At 45.4% G+C, this 14,362-nt stretch overlaps 1 protein-coding gene across 1 annotated transcript in view; it reads right to left on the reverse strand.

Annotated features, from left to right (window-relative positions):
- The window catches only part of MYO16 (myosin XVI), a 481,895-nt gene that overhangs the window by 308,589 nt on the left and 158,944 nt on the right, over window positions 1-14,362 (reverse strand). The window contains exon 15 of the mRNA XM_030202479.1: window positions 10,660-10,807. Within this exon, the coding sequence (XP_030058339.1) occupies window positions 10,660-10,807 (148 nt within the window). The remainder of the gene's footprint in view (window positions 1-10,659; window positions 10,808-14,362) is intronic.

The raw sequence follows: 14,362 nt of genomic DNA on the forward strand, positions 1-14,362 counted from the left end.
CGCCAGAGTTTTCTCTCTCGTGTTCCTGTTGGAATGTGATTACTTGGGTCCTGTCAGGAGCAGGAGAGAGAGAGAGAGAGAGAGAGATGCCGGCACTGGGCCCCCTTAGAAGCCAGGTCCCCCCTTAGAGGTCTGGGCCCAGGGAATTTTGCCCTCCCTCGCACCCCCCTCTCAGCTGCCCTGCCTATAGCATTAAGGCGGTGCACAAATAACCTTGGCTGAGCAGCAGCCATATGAGATGTTATGAAGAGGGGGGGAGGGTGGTAGGATGAGGTAAAGGAAGTAAGGCAGTGATAAGTGACAGTAAGAAATATGGTAATAGAGGGCTTTAGGTGGGGAGGAGGGTGATTGGCAGGCAGAGATAAAATTAGCAGGATCAGCGGGAAAGAGGAGATTGGCTGAGTGTGGAAGGGATGAGTTTGAAGAGACGTTAAGGAATTTTTGATGGGTAGTGAGGTTGTTGGGATGGTGGGAAGAGGAGAGGAAGGGTGAGGGACAGTGGTGTGGGAAAAAATTCTTCCCTCTCATCCTGCCCAGTGTTGGTAAATGGTGGGAACATGTTGGGGTTGTAGGGTGATTTCTGGGGTTATTTGGAAGGAGGAAGGGTATGGGCATCTCAGCTGTGGGGTAGTTGAATAGTTGACCAGGTGGCCACAGGGGCAGGGAGGGGTATTGAAAGGGAGAATTACTTCAATTTGCATGTAAGCTTGAGCAAGGGAAAAGCTCGAGGTCGATACCACCTTGAGCCAAGGCGGGACTTGGAGACACCACAAGTCACACTTTCAATATATATGTTATTGAACTTCATATTAGTGGGGATGAGGCTAGGTTGATACAGATTAGCCTTAAGGTTTTTGGAATGGTGGGTTATGGCCACTCTGGTGGGAAATAAAAAATGAATTGATGTTTAAGACTGTTGAAATATTTGATTTGTTTAAAAGAAGAAGTTAATAAAGAAGCAACCAATTTATTCCATATTTGTTCTGTTTGGTGACCATTGCTTACAAAAGAATAGCCCACAGAGTTCATCCCCCTTGAAAAATGCAACCACCCCACCCTCATCCCCAATCCTCCCTTATTTTGTAGTCTGGATTCTGATAGGTTGTATGTCAAGACTATTGCTAGGGCTGCTGAGGCTGCCATTTTGATTCAGTGAGCTGTCAAGAAAGGGCACCTGGGGATGGGGCTTGCCCCCTTCCCCTATCCACCAGGGAGACCTAGGTATGTACTTTAGGTTGCAGGGGTGAGAGGATTGTTGAGTCATTGAAAGGCTATTGGAGGACACATTGAAAGGGGATCTAGGATTGGGTAATCTATGGAGCAGGAGTATTTTTGACTTAGTAATGGCCTAGTCTTTTAAAAGGATAGTAGCCTGACATCTTTGTATTTGGGACTTCATGATATTCCTATCTAAGGTACTGCAGGTTAAGGAATCCCATGTTAGATTAGTGCAATACTATCCTACTCAACCACAGGTTAGTAAAGAGGAGTCTACGTTTGTACAACAGAGAGTTAAGTGACTTACCCAAGGTCACAAAGAATATCAGTGGGAGTTAAACCCTGGCTTCCTGGGTTTCCCACCTACTGCTCTTACCTCTAGGCTACTCCTACCCTGATTGTAAGGTCATTAAGGGAGTGATTTTCCTTTGAGAAAAGTTCACCTACTAATCTGTCCATCTGTATTTCTCTGTAACATTTTATGGTACATCTAAAATATGTGTCTTTATATTTTAGCTTGTTTCACCAATGTAGCGTCCTTCTTCACATCTTTTATAGGGTTCTGTTTTATTAGTTGACATAATTTGAGAAGTTCTTGGGTCTTAGATTCTACCATGTTCATTCTGCTGTTCTTAGTCAGACCCTGAGAAAGTTCCACAACAGATTCTGACACAACTGTAAATTCCTCATGTTCTTTAAACAACAACTTCTGAAGGAAAGAGTTCAACTCATGGAGAATCCCAAAGTACCTCTAAAGTGATGGTTGCCGGTCTAACCAGGGTCTTCAGAACTCCATCCGAAGAGAGATACCTGTTCCCTAACAATGCTCACAAAACTTCCAGAAGCTTGCTGACCCAAGGAAACACTCTTGAGGCCCAGGGGAGCTGGTACTATCCTTGGTGTGGAGATCACAAGTGGCAGGCTTCCCAGCAGCGAGACCAACTTTTCCTTGGGCCGTTGCACTAGCACGTCAACTCCACTTCTGGGTTGGGGAGGTGCAATCCATTGCTCTGGGCTAAATAAAGTCCTTTCAGTTCTACCACCTGATGATGAACCTGGGTGAGCAGAAGATATCAGGGGTTGGGATTCTGTCAAGAGTTTGAAAGCATTCCAAGGTCATCTGGTGAAGTGGTGGTAGCTGCCCCGGCTTAACGGGAGCTGCCTGAGATGCACCCTTCCTTTTCCCCATCTTTGGAGCCGTAACACACAAGACAAATGAAGAGGTGATCTAACAGCATCTGATGATTCAAGCCACTAAGACGCCATCTTAGAAATCCAAACAAGTCAGCAGCATTGATTTCAATTGGTAGAATCAGGACCTAACTGTAAAGCCGTGATTGGCCACAAAGTCTCCCTCGTGAAAATGGGTAACTTTGCAACTCTGCTTAAGCTACTGTGGGCACTCAAATTTAGCTGAGTCCTTTTTTGTTAGTTGTGTTGTTGTTTTTGTTTCAGGTGACTGTCCCCTACCTCAATGCAAGCAGCGTTCTCGGGCTGCGCAGGGTCCCGTTGACAAGCACACTTGACTGGCACAGCCCTGAGCCATGTGTGTGTAGTTTTTCTCTGGCTGCAGGCTCCTTGATTGCTTTGCTTCCATGCACCTGGCTCTGCTCTCTCTCTCTCTCTCTGCCTGGCTTCCAGGCTCCTTGATTGTTTTGCTTCCACCCACCTGGGTCTGCTCTTCCTCTGCCTGGCTTCCCTTGCTTCTCTCCTATTGGTCTTCTAGTTCCTCCTTCCCCTGCTCTTGTCTTATTGCTGTGCCCCTTATCCCTGCTGATGTCAGATTCCAGCACTTTATCAGCTGAGTTCTCCCTAGACTCCTTGCTTCGGCTTCTACTTTGGTAGGTGTTACTTGCTCAGTAGTGTGTTTCTCCTCTACTTTGTTATTCATTATTGACTCTGCCTGTACCTGGATTACTCTTGTGTCTGCTGCCTACCTCCTGACCTTGCCTGTACCTGGATTACTCTCATGTCTGCTGCCTACCTACTGACTCTGCCTGTATCTGGATCACTCTCTTGCCTGCTGCCTGTCTGACCATCACGTTCATCACCCCGCTTCCTGCTTCATCTCATAAGCCCTGCAGGCCTCCCGCACCTAGGGGCTCAACCTCTGGGGAATGGTGGTCAGCGCAGGTGAAACCCGGGGTTGTCCAGCCGCCAGGCAGAACCTGGTCTGAGTACCAGGCTCGTCAGTGCTCTACTTGGTACAAGAACTCACAGGTCTGACAGTAAGCCGAAGCCATGAATTTGCCGGACAAACCCGACTTGGCAAATTTGGCCCAGGTTCTTCAGCGACAACAGGCCCCGTTGAATCATATGTCTGGAGTCCTGCATGACGTTTGTTCCCAGTTGTCTACTCTTCAATCCCAGCGGCAACTTCCTGCTGCACCGTCTGAATCAGTTTTACCCACTCATGGGTTAAGGCTCCCTGAGCCTCCCCGGTTTGATGGTATCCCTTCCGCTTGTCGAGGGTTCCTCAACCAATGTCTTACGTTTTTTGAAATGCAACCCGGATTCTTTTCCTCCGATAAACTCAAGATCACTTATATAATCTCCCTGCTCTCCGGACCAGCCCTGGTTTGGGCCTCTCCTCTCTGGGAGCAGCAGGATCCTCTACTCACTGATCTTGGGGAATTCCTTTGCCACTTTAGGTTAATTTTTGACATGCCTGGACGTCCCTCCTCGGCAGCTGGAGAACTTCTATGGATTCAATAAGGCAATTGCTCTGTAGGGGCATATGCCGTATGCTTTCGAACTCTAGCCTCCGAGGTGAGACGGAACAAGGAGGCCCTCAAGACCATCTTCTGGCAGGGGTTAATGGGCCGAATCAAAGACGAGTTGGCAGGCCGGGAACTTCCGACCACATTGGATGCCCTGATTACTCTCTTCGTCCGTATCAACATTCGGTTTTAAGAGAGGACACAGGAATGTTCTGCTCAGCGTCAATCACAGAGACCATCTCCTCGGGTGTCGCGTTCTTCTTCTCCTAAAGGAGCTACTGGCACCACTTCTGGAATCTGGTTATTGGGCGGCATCGCCTCTCTGAGAAGGAAAGGGCTCACCGTCGGGACAATCAACTCTGCCTCTATCGTGGGTAGGCTGGTCATTTCCTGAGATATTGCCCGAATAAACCGGGAAATGCGTTGACCCAGGGCCTCTGAAGGGGGTGGCCCTGGGTCGATTCTCACCTCTTCCGGATAATCTTGTCTCCATCCCTATTTTCCTGCGCTGGAAGGAACTTTGTATTAGCACCATGGCTTTGATCAATTCAGGGGCCGGAGGGAATTTTATTGACGCCGGTCTCCTAGTCCAGCTTGGAATTCCCTCAATGGAAGAATTTTAGTAAGGATGTATAAATGACAAAGAACTATTGAAAAATGTTTCTCTCACAGACATCTGTAAAGGAATCTTTATGTAGAGATCTGAAGGAAAAGAGTAATGTTATCCGGTTCCTTTAGGGTGAAAGGGTCTCTTCTGGTGAAATACTCTAAACAGATATTTTGACATACCCATACCTTATTCTGAGGCTGGAAAAATCCTGTGACATACTTATGCAAGACATCCTTTTGAACATTTCATCACATAGGTAGACAATTTTTAAAAAAAGGCATACAACACCAACCTTAATTTACCTAGGGCTGCACATTACGCAATTCTTTCTTGCAATCATAGAATCCAGGATTAGCTACATGTTGTTCACTAACCAGTGAACGATTACAAATCCAAAGCTATTATTAAACGATTGATGCATCAAATCTGCCTTCCCTCTCTACCCTACCCCCTTAATTGTTTTGGTTCTTTGTTCAGTGAAGGAAGAGGATGTAAACTGGGATTTTTACTTTCTTACCTCTCTTCAAATATGTGAAGGAATATCATAACAAAGAACACCCATATACTATGGGTCACTTCTATAAGATAAGTGCTAGCTTTTGTATATGCGTTATGTATATGTGCACTTCATAGGCGCCGGCTCTGTGGTGTTGTGGGTGCTTGAGCACCCCCAATATTTTGGGGCCTGACTGGAACGTATCAGAACTCTCCACCAGGACGCAGCCACACACTGACAAAAAGCAGTTCAAAATTCATGGCCAGCCCAGCGTCAGTGTTACAGTTGCTCCTCCCTGAGTTCCTGCTTGGCCCAAAGCTAAAAAATCTTCCCAAAACAACAACAACAAAAATCCCAGCGCAGCGAGAGCACTGTTTGCACAGAAGAGTGAGGCAGAATGATCATGTGATGTCTGCAGCCATGGCAATGCAGCTGATAGAAAAAGGGCAGGACGCGGGAACCCAATCCTGGATGCACTGCTGTCTGCTGCACGAGGAAAACTGGTGTATCACTGTATCTGGGCTGGTTGGTGACACCAGGGCCTAGGAAGCTAAACACACCATGAATGCAGCAGCATCTGGCATCCTAGCCTCCTACCTGCTGGAGGAGCCAGACCAAAGCGTGACCTTCCCCTCCTCCCAGTCAGCAATTGCTCACTTGCCATACCAGGTTTCTGCCTCCTTGAGTTTGGGGTAGGTACAAGAAAAGAAAAGTTGTAATCTTCCTCACCCCTCCACCCACCCACTCCCTTCTTTGCTTACCTGCCTGCCTGCCTGCCTGACTTGCTACTTCTCTGACTGCAAATGAAGAGAAACTGCATGCAGGGCCATAGAGCTGTGTGCACTGCTGCTGCCTCTGTCAGTCTTCCCCAAATAGGAACTTACATCACAGGGGGCTTGATAAGAGCTGACAGCAGCGTTCACATCTCTATAGGTCTACATGCGGTAGCTCTTTATTTGCAGTCAGAGAGGCAGAGCAAGCGGGTAAGCAAAGGAGTGAGCAGGTGGAAGGCGGAGTTGTGAAGCTCACAGGCGGAGTTGCCCATGAGTGAGTGAGTTTCCAATTGGAGAGGAAAAAAGAGAGAGTGATGGGGTGATGTTGGAGGTGGGGAATAGGAGGAAAGAGGCAGGATGATAGGGTGGGGAGAGACAGAGGAATGAAGATGAACAGTGAGGAGAATGGAGAGAGAGAGACAAAGAAATGCTGGATAGTGAGGGATTAGAGACAGGGGGGTGATGCTGAATGACGCATGGAGGAGAGAAGGGCAATGTTGGGGAGAAGAGAGGGGGCAATGCTGGGTGGTGGGGGAGAAAGAGAGGGGGCAATGCTGGATGGTGGGGGTGAGAGAAAGGGGGAAATGCTGAATGGTTGTGGGAGAGAGACAGAGGGGTTGATGTTGGATGAGCATGATGAAGGAATGGGGAAAGAATGAGACAACTGTAGATGAGGGGGCAAGACAGACAGGAGACAAAACCCCGACTGGAATCCATGTGGATTAAACTTCCACGTGAAAAGGGAAAAGTGATGGTGATAGGAGTGTACTATTGTCCGCCTTGCCAAGACGAGCAGACGGACGCGGTAATGACAAGGGAAATTAGGGAAGCAAATAAAAAGGGCAATGTAATATTAATGGGTGACTTCAATTATCCGGATATAGACTGGGTGAATGAAACATCGGTACACGCAAGGGAGATGAAATTTCTTGATGAAATCAAGGACGGCTTCATGGAACAGCTGGTTCAGGAGCCGACGAGAGAAGGGAAAATACTAGACTTAATCATTACTGGGGCTCATGATCTGGTTCGTGGGGTAACGGTGCGAGGGCCGCTTGATAACAGTGATCATAATATGATTGGTTTTGATATTGGCTACGAAGTAAGTGAACTCAGGAAATCAAATACACTAGCGTTTAACTTTAAAAAAGGAGACTACAATAAAATGAGGAGAACGGTGGAAAAAAAAAGACTGAGGGGAGCGGCTGAAAGGGTAAAAAACTTGAATCAGGCGTGGATGCTGTTCAAAAACACCATCCTAGAAGTACAGAACAAATATATTTCGCCTATTAGAAAAAGAGGAAAAAAGACCAAACGTCAGCCGGCGTGGCTAAATGGTAAGGTAAAGGAAGCTATCAGAGCCAAAAAACAATCCTTCAGAAAATGGAGAAGGGAACTGACGGAAGACAATAAGATAAAGCATAAGGAATGTCAAGCCAAATGCAAAAAGGAGATAAGGAGGGCTAAGGAGGACTTTGAAAAAAAGTTAGCGATATAAGCGAAAACACATAGCAAATTTTTTTTTAGGTATATTAAAAGCAGAAAGCCGGCTAAAGAATCAGTAGGGCCGCTGGACGGCGGTGGTGTTAAAGGGGCGATCAGGGAAGACAAAGCTGTAACAGAGAAATTAAATGAATTCTTTGCTTCGGTCTTCACCGAGGAGGATTTGGGAGGGATACCGGTGCCGGAAAAGGTATTTGAAGTGGACGAGTCGGAAAGACTAAATGATTTCTCTATAAACTTGGAGGATGTAATGGGGCAGTTCTGCAAACTAAAAAGTAGTAAATCGCCGGGTCCGGATGGTATTCATCCCAGAATATTAATAGAGCTGAAAAATGAACTTGTGGAGCTGCTGTTAGTAATATGCAATTTATCCCTAAAATCAGGTGTGGTACCGGAAGAGTGGAGGGTGGCCAATGTAACGCCGATTTTTAAAAAGGGTTCCAGAGGAGATCCGGGAAATTATAGACCGGTGAGTCTGACGTCGGTGCCGGGAAAAATGGTGGAGGCTATTATTAAGAATAAAATTACGGAGCACGTACAAAAGCATGGGCTGCTGAGACAAAGTCAGCACGGATTTAGTGAAGGGAAATCTTGCCTCACAAATCTACTGCATTTTTTCGAGGGGGTGAACAAGCATGTGGACAAAGGGGAGCAGGTGGATATTGTATATCTAGATTTTCAGAAGGTGTTTGACAAAGTGCCTCATGAAAGACTCCAAAGGAAACTGGAGAGTCATGGGATCGGAGGCAGTGTATTATTATGGATTAAGAGCTGGTTAAAAGACAGGAAGCAGAGAGTAGGGTTGAATGGTCAGTATTCTCAATGGAGAAGGGTAGTTAGTGGGGTCCCTCAGGGGTCTGTGCTGGGACCGCTGCTTTTTAACATATTTATAAATGACCTTGAGATGGGAGTAACTAGTGAGGTAATTAAATTTGCAGATAACACAAAGTTATCCAGGGTCGTCTCGTCGCGGGAGGAGTGTGAAAGATTACAAGAGGACCTTGTGAGACTGGAGGATTGGGCGTCCAAATGGCAGATGAAGTTCAACGTTGACAAGTGCAAAGTGATGCACGTGGGAAGGAGGAACCCGAATTACGGCTATGTCAGGCAAGGTTCCGCTTTAGGAGTTACGGACCGAGAAAGGGATCTGGGAGTCATCGTGGATAGAACGTTGAACTCTTCCGCTCAATGTGCTGCGACGGCTAAGAAGGCGAACAGAATGTTGAGTATTATTAGAAAAGGGATGGAAAACAAGCATGAGGATGTTATAATGCCATTATATCGCTCCATGGTGCAACCGCACCTGGAGTATTGTGTTCAGTTCTGGTCGCCTCATCTCAAAAAGATATAAAGGAATTGGAGAAGGTGCAGAGAAAGGCGACGAAAATGATAAAAGGGATGGGACGACTATCTTATGAGGAGAGGTTAAGACGGCTAGGACTCTTTAGCCTGGAGAAAAGGCGGCTGAGGGGTGATATGATAGAGGTCTACAAAATAATGAGTGGGGTAGAGCGGACAGATGTGAAGCGTTTGTTTACGCTTTCTAACAATAATAGAACTAGGGGACACAAGATGAAATTAGAATGTGGTAGGTTTAAAACAAATTGGAGAAAGTTTTTCTTTACTCAGCGTGTGGTTAGACTCTGGAACTCATTGCCGGAGAAGTTAGTGATGGCAACTGGCTTTGCTGAGTTTAAAGGGGGTCTGGACAGATTCCTGAAGGAAAAGTCCATTGATCGTTATTAAATTTTGGGTTTTTGCCAGGTTCTTGGGGCCTGGATTGGCCACTGTCGGAGACAGAGTGCTGGGCTTGATGGACCTTTGGTCTTTTCCCAGCGTGGCAGTGCTTATGGACTTATGTACTTATGACAGTGGGGCAATGTTGGATTGGGGTAGAGAGAGACAGAGAAGATATCCTGGATGGCCGGGGGAGGGAGAGAGAGAAAGACAGAGGGGTGATGTTGGATGGAGGGAAAGAAACAGAAAGGAGATGTTGTATGGGCAGCACCAGAGAGAGAGAGAGGAAATGATGCATGGCAGGGGGAGAGGGACAGTAGAACCTTGAATGCAATTTAAGACCTTTTTTTTGTGGCGGCAGGCAGAGAGAGAACATTGGGTTGTGTTTAGCATCCCCAAACATTTTGAAAAGTTGGCTCCTATGGTGCATACTTGCACATAAATGTCAAAACTCCACCTATGTTCTATTCTGTAAATATCTACTTAACTTATATAGGGATCCTTTTGCAAAGGTGCGGGAAAAAGTGGTCTTACTGCATCCTTGTCCCACATGCTAAGGCTCTTTCTACTGCAGCAATAAAACGGCCGATTTCCCGTTATTTAAAATTAATGGTCACGTGCTTATGTTGTCATTAGTGCATGGCTATTAAAACAAATTTGAGCACGAGCACTTACTGACACCTATTTTGTAGACAATAAGGGCTCACACGCTAATCATATGCTAATCAGCACACGGTGCACTAACTGATCAGCACTGGCATGCCCACTCTCCCAACATGCTCCCGCTGCCATAAAAATGAAAATATTACCACATGCTAATCTCAGGTCCTCCTGCGGTAAGCCCTTTTAAGCTACGGTAAGCACATGCTGTAGCTTATCACAGCTTGGTAAAAGGACCCCATAGTGCGTATTTCTGAGGGGGATGCACATATGAGCAGCGCTCAAACTTATTTATGTAATTTACAGAATATGTGCAGCTCTTAGGCACTAACTGTTATGCCAGCTCTACGCTAGTATCCTATAAATCAGGGGTTATCAACCCAGTCCTCAGGACATACCCAGCCAGACTTGTTTTCTGGGTACAATGAAGATGCATGAGATAAATTTGCATGCACTGCATCCATTGTGCACAAATCTATCCATGCAAATTCATTGTGGATATTCTGAAAACAAGACTGGTTTGGTGTGTCCTGAGGAATAGATCAAAAACTCCTGCCACAAAGGACAGTAGGTGCCTATAAAATAGACCCCTACCACATGCCTGTTATAGAATTGCTTTTTATTTATTTGGATTTTGCTCACACCTTTTCAGTAGTAGCTCAAGGTGAGTTACATTCAGATACACTGGGTATTGCCCTGTCTCTGATAGGGTCACAACCTAAGTTTGTACCTAAGGCAACAGAAGGTTAAATGACTTGCCCAAGATCACAAGGAGCAGCAGTGCGAGTTGAACTGGACAGGAGCAATAGTAAGGTTTGAACTGGCCATCTCTGGATGTCAAGACCGGTGTTCTAACCACCAGGCCACTCCTCCACTGCTATTTGTCTAACACTGGGTATCATATCAATTGTACGGAAAACAATGGAGACTGTGACTTCCTACCTGTGTGCAGACAAGTTTCTGAGGTACAGGCTATATTTCTCTTCAGCAGACAGCCCATCCATCATCCAGTAGAAAACATGAAAGTTGCTCTGACGTGGAGGTTGTGAAATAAGGCGGGACTTCTCCAGCATATATGTGTATAACCTGGCTGGTGGAGAAACAACCAAGGAAATTATTACATTCAGTGAACTTCAAGACACTATAAAATGAAACCATTCAAGTGCATTCAGAAACTGCATTCCACCTGCTGCCTCCAAGCTTTCTGATGTCTTACAAAGAAAAGAAATCATGAACAACCTGTTGAAAAAGTCAGGGCAATAACACTTTCTTCATTTCTATAATACTGCTTAATGCAGTGTGACAGTGTCGCAGAAACGGCCAAAGTTGACGCGGGCGTGTCAGAGGCGTGTCTGAGGCAGGACTGGGGCGTGTTTATCGGCCGAGGAGAGATGGGTGTCCACGGCCGATAATCAAAAAAAGAAAGGCGTTTTTAGCGTGAATTTGGGTCACTTTTTTTGGACCCTTTTTTTTCATGAACAAGTCCCAAAAAAGTGCCCTAAATGACCAGATGACCACTGGAGGGAATCGGGGATGACCACCCCTGACTCCCCCAGTGGTCACTAACCCCCTCCCACCCAAAAAAAAAACAACTTTAAAAACTTTTTTTTACAGCCTGTATGCCAGCCTCAAATGTCATACCCAGCTCCATCACAGCAGTATGCAGATCCCTGGAGCAGTTGTTACTGGGTGCAGTGGACTTCAGCCAGGTGGACCCAGGCCCATCCCCCCCTACCTGTTACACTTGTGGTGGTAAATGGGAGCCCTCCAAACCGCCCCCAAAAACCACTGTACCCACATCTAGGTGCCCCCCTTCAGCCACAAGTGCTATGGTAATGGTGTAGAGTTGTGGGGAGTGGGTTTTGGGGGGATTTGGAGGGGCTCAACACTCAAGGGAAGGGCGCTATGGACTTCAGAGGTAGTTAACTTTTTTTTAATTGTTACAAGTGCCCCCTAGGGTGCCCAGTTGGTGTCCTGGCATGTGAGGGGGACCAGTGCACTACGAATCCTGGCCCCTCCCATGACCCAATGCCTTGGATTTGTTCGTTTTTCAGCTGAGCACCTTCAGTTTCCATTAGCGCTGAAAAACGATACCGCCCAGCTCAAATCCGCACAAATCTGATGCATTTGGCTGGCACAAACCGTATTATTGGAAAAAAGATGGACCCCCATTTTTTTCGAAAATACGGTTTGTTCAGCCCCTTCACGTACCCGTTCTCGGAGATAGACGCCCATGGAGATGGCCGTTCGTGTTTGATTATGGCCCTCCACGTTTCCTGCTAGTATTTAGAAAGGTGCCTCTCAACCCTACGCTGGAGATACACCTAGCCAGTCAGTTTTTTAGAATTACCATAATGAATTTGCATGAGATGTATACAATGAGGTGTATTTTCAAAGCACTTAGACTTACAAAGTTTCATAGTAACCTATGGAACTTTGTAAGTCTAAGGGGGCCTTTTACAAAGCTGCGCTAGTGTTTTTAGCTCACGGTAAAAATCAGCTGGCGGTAAACGCTAAGACACTCTAGAGTAGCTCTGGTAGTCATCTCCCCTTGTGTTGTTTACAGAAAGACAGATAGGTCCAGAGTGTCCACTACTAAGGTGTCAATACCTCCTTTCCCTTGGCCTCATGTAGTCTGTGAAACATAACATAATATAACATAAACATAATATAAGATCCTCAAATTCCCAATAGACTCTGGACTAGAAATCTTCAATACTTTTTTCAAAAATATCTTCCATAATTCCTTAGGTGTAACAGACCAAAGAAATGTTCTCTTTTCAACCCCCTAATCTCGTACTTAACAACTCTCTCTCCTCACTACCTCTTACTTACTGGCTGCACTGGAGGCTTTCTCTTGCTCCCATCTCATATCTAACGAACAGGAATTTTCTCATGCACATACAGATATGCATGAGACACTCATATTCCTCTTTCTAGCACGGCCTTTTGCGACTCTATTTTCAGCAATCCTAATGTATCTGGATAGTTATAGTTAGAGTCTTTTTGAGCTACACAATTGTTTTGGACTTTTTATGTCTTTTGAGCTACACAATAAATTTGGACTTTTTAAACATCGTCTAAGACCACATCCTTGTGTCATCTTCGCTGTGTTCTTTGTAGTTATCTAGAACAGCACTGAATATTGACAGTACCCAGAAAACTTCCAGTGACAGCTGGATTTAAAGTCAATTCTGGCCTTGGTGTTTAAATATCGGAGTGAGGAGGGTACTTTTTCCAGCCTGCTCAAGTCATGTCCCCTTGCAATCTGTGTGTCCCAGTCAACTACAAGTCAGTGAAAACTTTTTAGTGACATTTTCTGGATAATGCTGCTGAAAATCCATGACTGGCAATTGAATAACAACCCCTATAGTGCAATTTCTATTTTACAATGGGAATGCATGTGTATTTGATAAAAAAAACATTTGTGCTAGCTTTTACACTTGCTCCAAGGCATGTGTAAGTTCCAAACACCTGACCATTGGGTCCTTGGGTCTCCACCAGGTATTCATGGGGCAATTGTGCTAACTCCTATGGAGTCTAACACTACCTCAAATTTTCAGAAAAAAAGCTATTGCATTGGGCTCCTTAATTGGTTCCTCTTGTACATGCAGCTTTGTAAGCATCAGCAATAGGGGGACATAATAGTAGTGGAGGAGTAGCCTAGTGGTTAGTGCAGTGGGTTCAATTCCCACTGCAACTCCTTGTGACTGTGGGCAAGTCACTTAACCCTCCATTGCCCCAGGTACAAAATAAGTAACTGAATATATGTAAACCGCTTTGAATGTAGTTGCAAAAAACCTCAGAAAGGTGGTATATCAAGTCCCATTTCCCTTTCCCTTACCACAAGCCAAATCAACTCTTCTGATAAATTGGCAGGTTTATTTATTACACTTATTTTATTTAAAAGCATTTGTAGACTGCCAATCACATAAGATCTAAGCAGATAAGAACAAAGCATACAAAATAATTTCATCTAAATAATGCACATGACATTTAAACATAAAGGGATAAAAGCTGCGGTAAAAAGGGCCCTGCGGGGGGGGGGGGGGGGGGGGAGGGGGGATGACAACACCACCCATTGAGGTGGCGGTAAGGGCTACTGTGCTAACCCAGCTGTAACTAGATAGCATACGGCGCTACCCGATTACTAGCAGGTTAACACTTCACTAAAAATACATCTGTATTTTCCCTAGTGCAGGAAATGGAATGCGCTGTGGCTGGAACTACCGCTAGCGCCTGTGTTGGGCCGGCAGTAGCAAAAGATTAGCACGAAAGCCTGTTATGGGTTTACCGCTGCTTTGTAAAAGGGCCCTAAAGTGCAAAAAAACAAAATAATGAACTGCAGTAATAAATATCAAACTACATCAATAAAAGACAAATAGATATAAATTATGACTATCTAGATCATGTCTTAAAAAAATCTGGCAAACAATTCCAGAACTTCAAAACTGCCATGGAAAATACACATGCATGAGTTCCCATCCAGGGAATGAAATGCCAAACCAGACTGACAGATTAACCACAGAGACACAAACAGAAAAAAGAAAATCACCAACCTAACCACTCTAAAAGTTAAAATCAACAACTTAAATGTGCATGCCACTTGAGGGGCAATCAAAGTAGTGAATAAAACAAAGGCAAA

The sequence above is a fragment of the Microcaecilia unicolor genome, chromosome 4, assembly GCF_901765095.1.
Source record: "Microcaecilia unicolor chromosome 4, aMicUni1.1, whole genome shotgun sequence".
NCBI classification, from domain to species: Eukaryota; Metazoa; Chordata; class Amphibia; order Gymnophiona; family Siphonopidae; genus Microcaecilia; species Microcaecilia unicolor.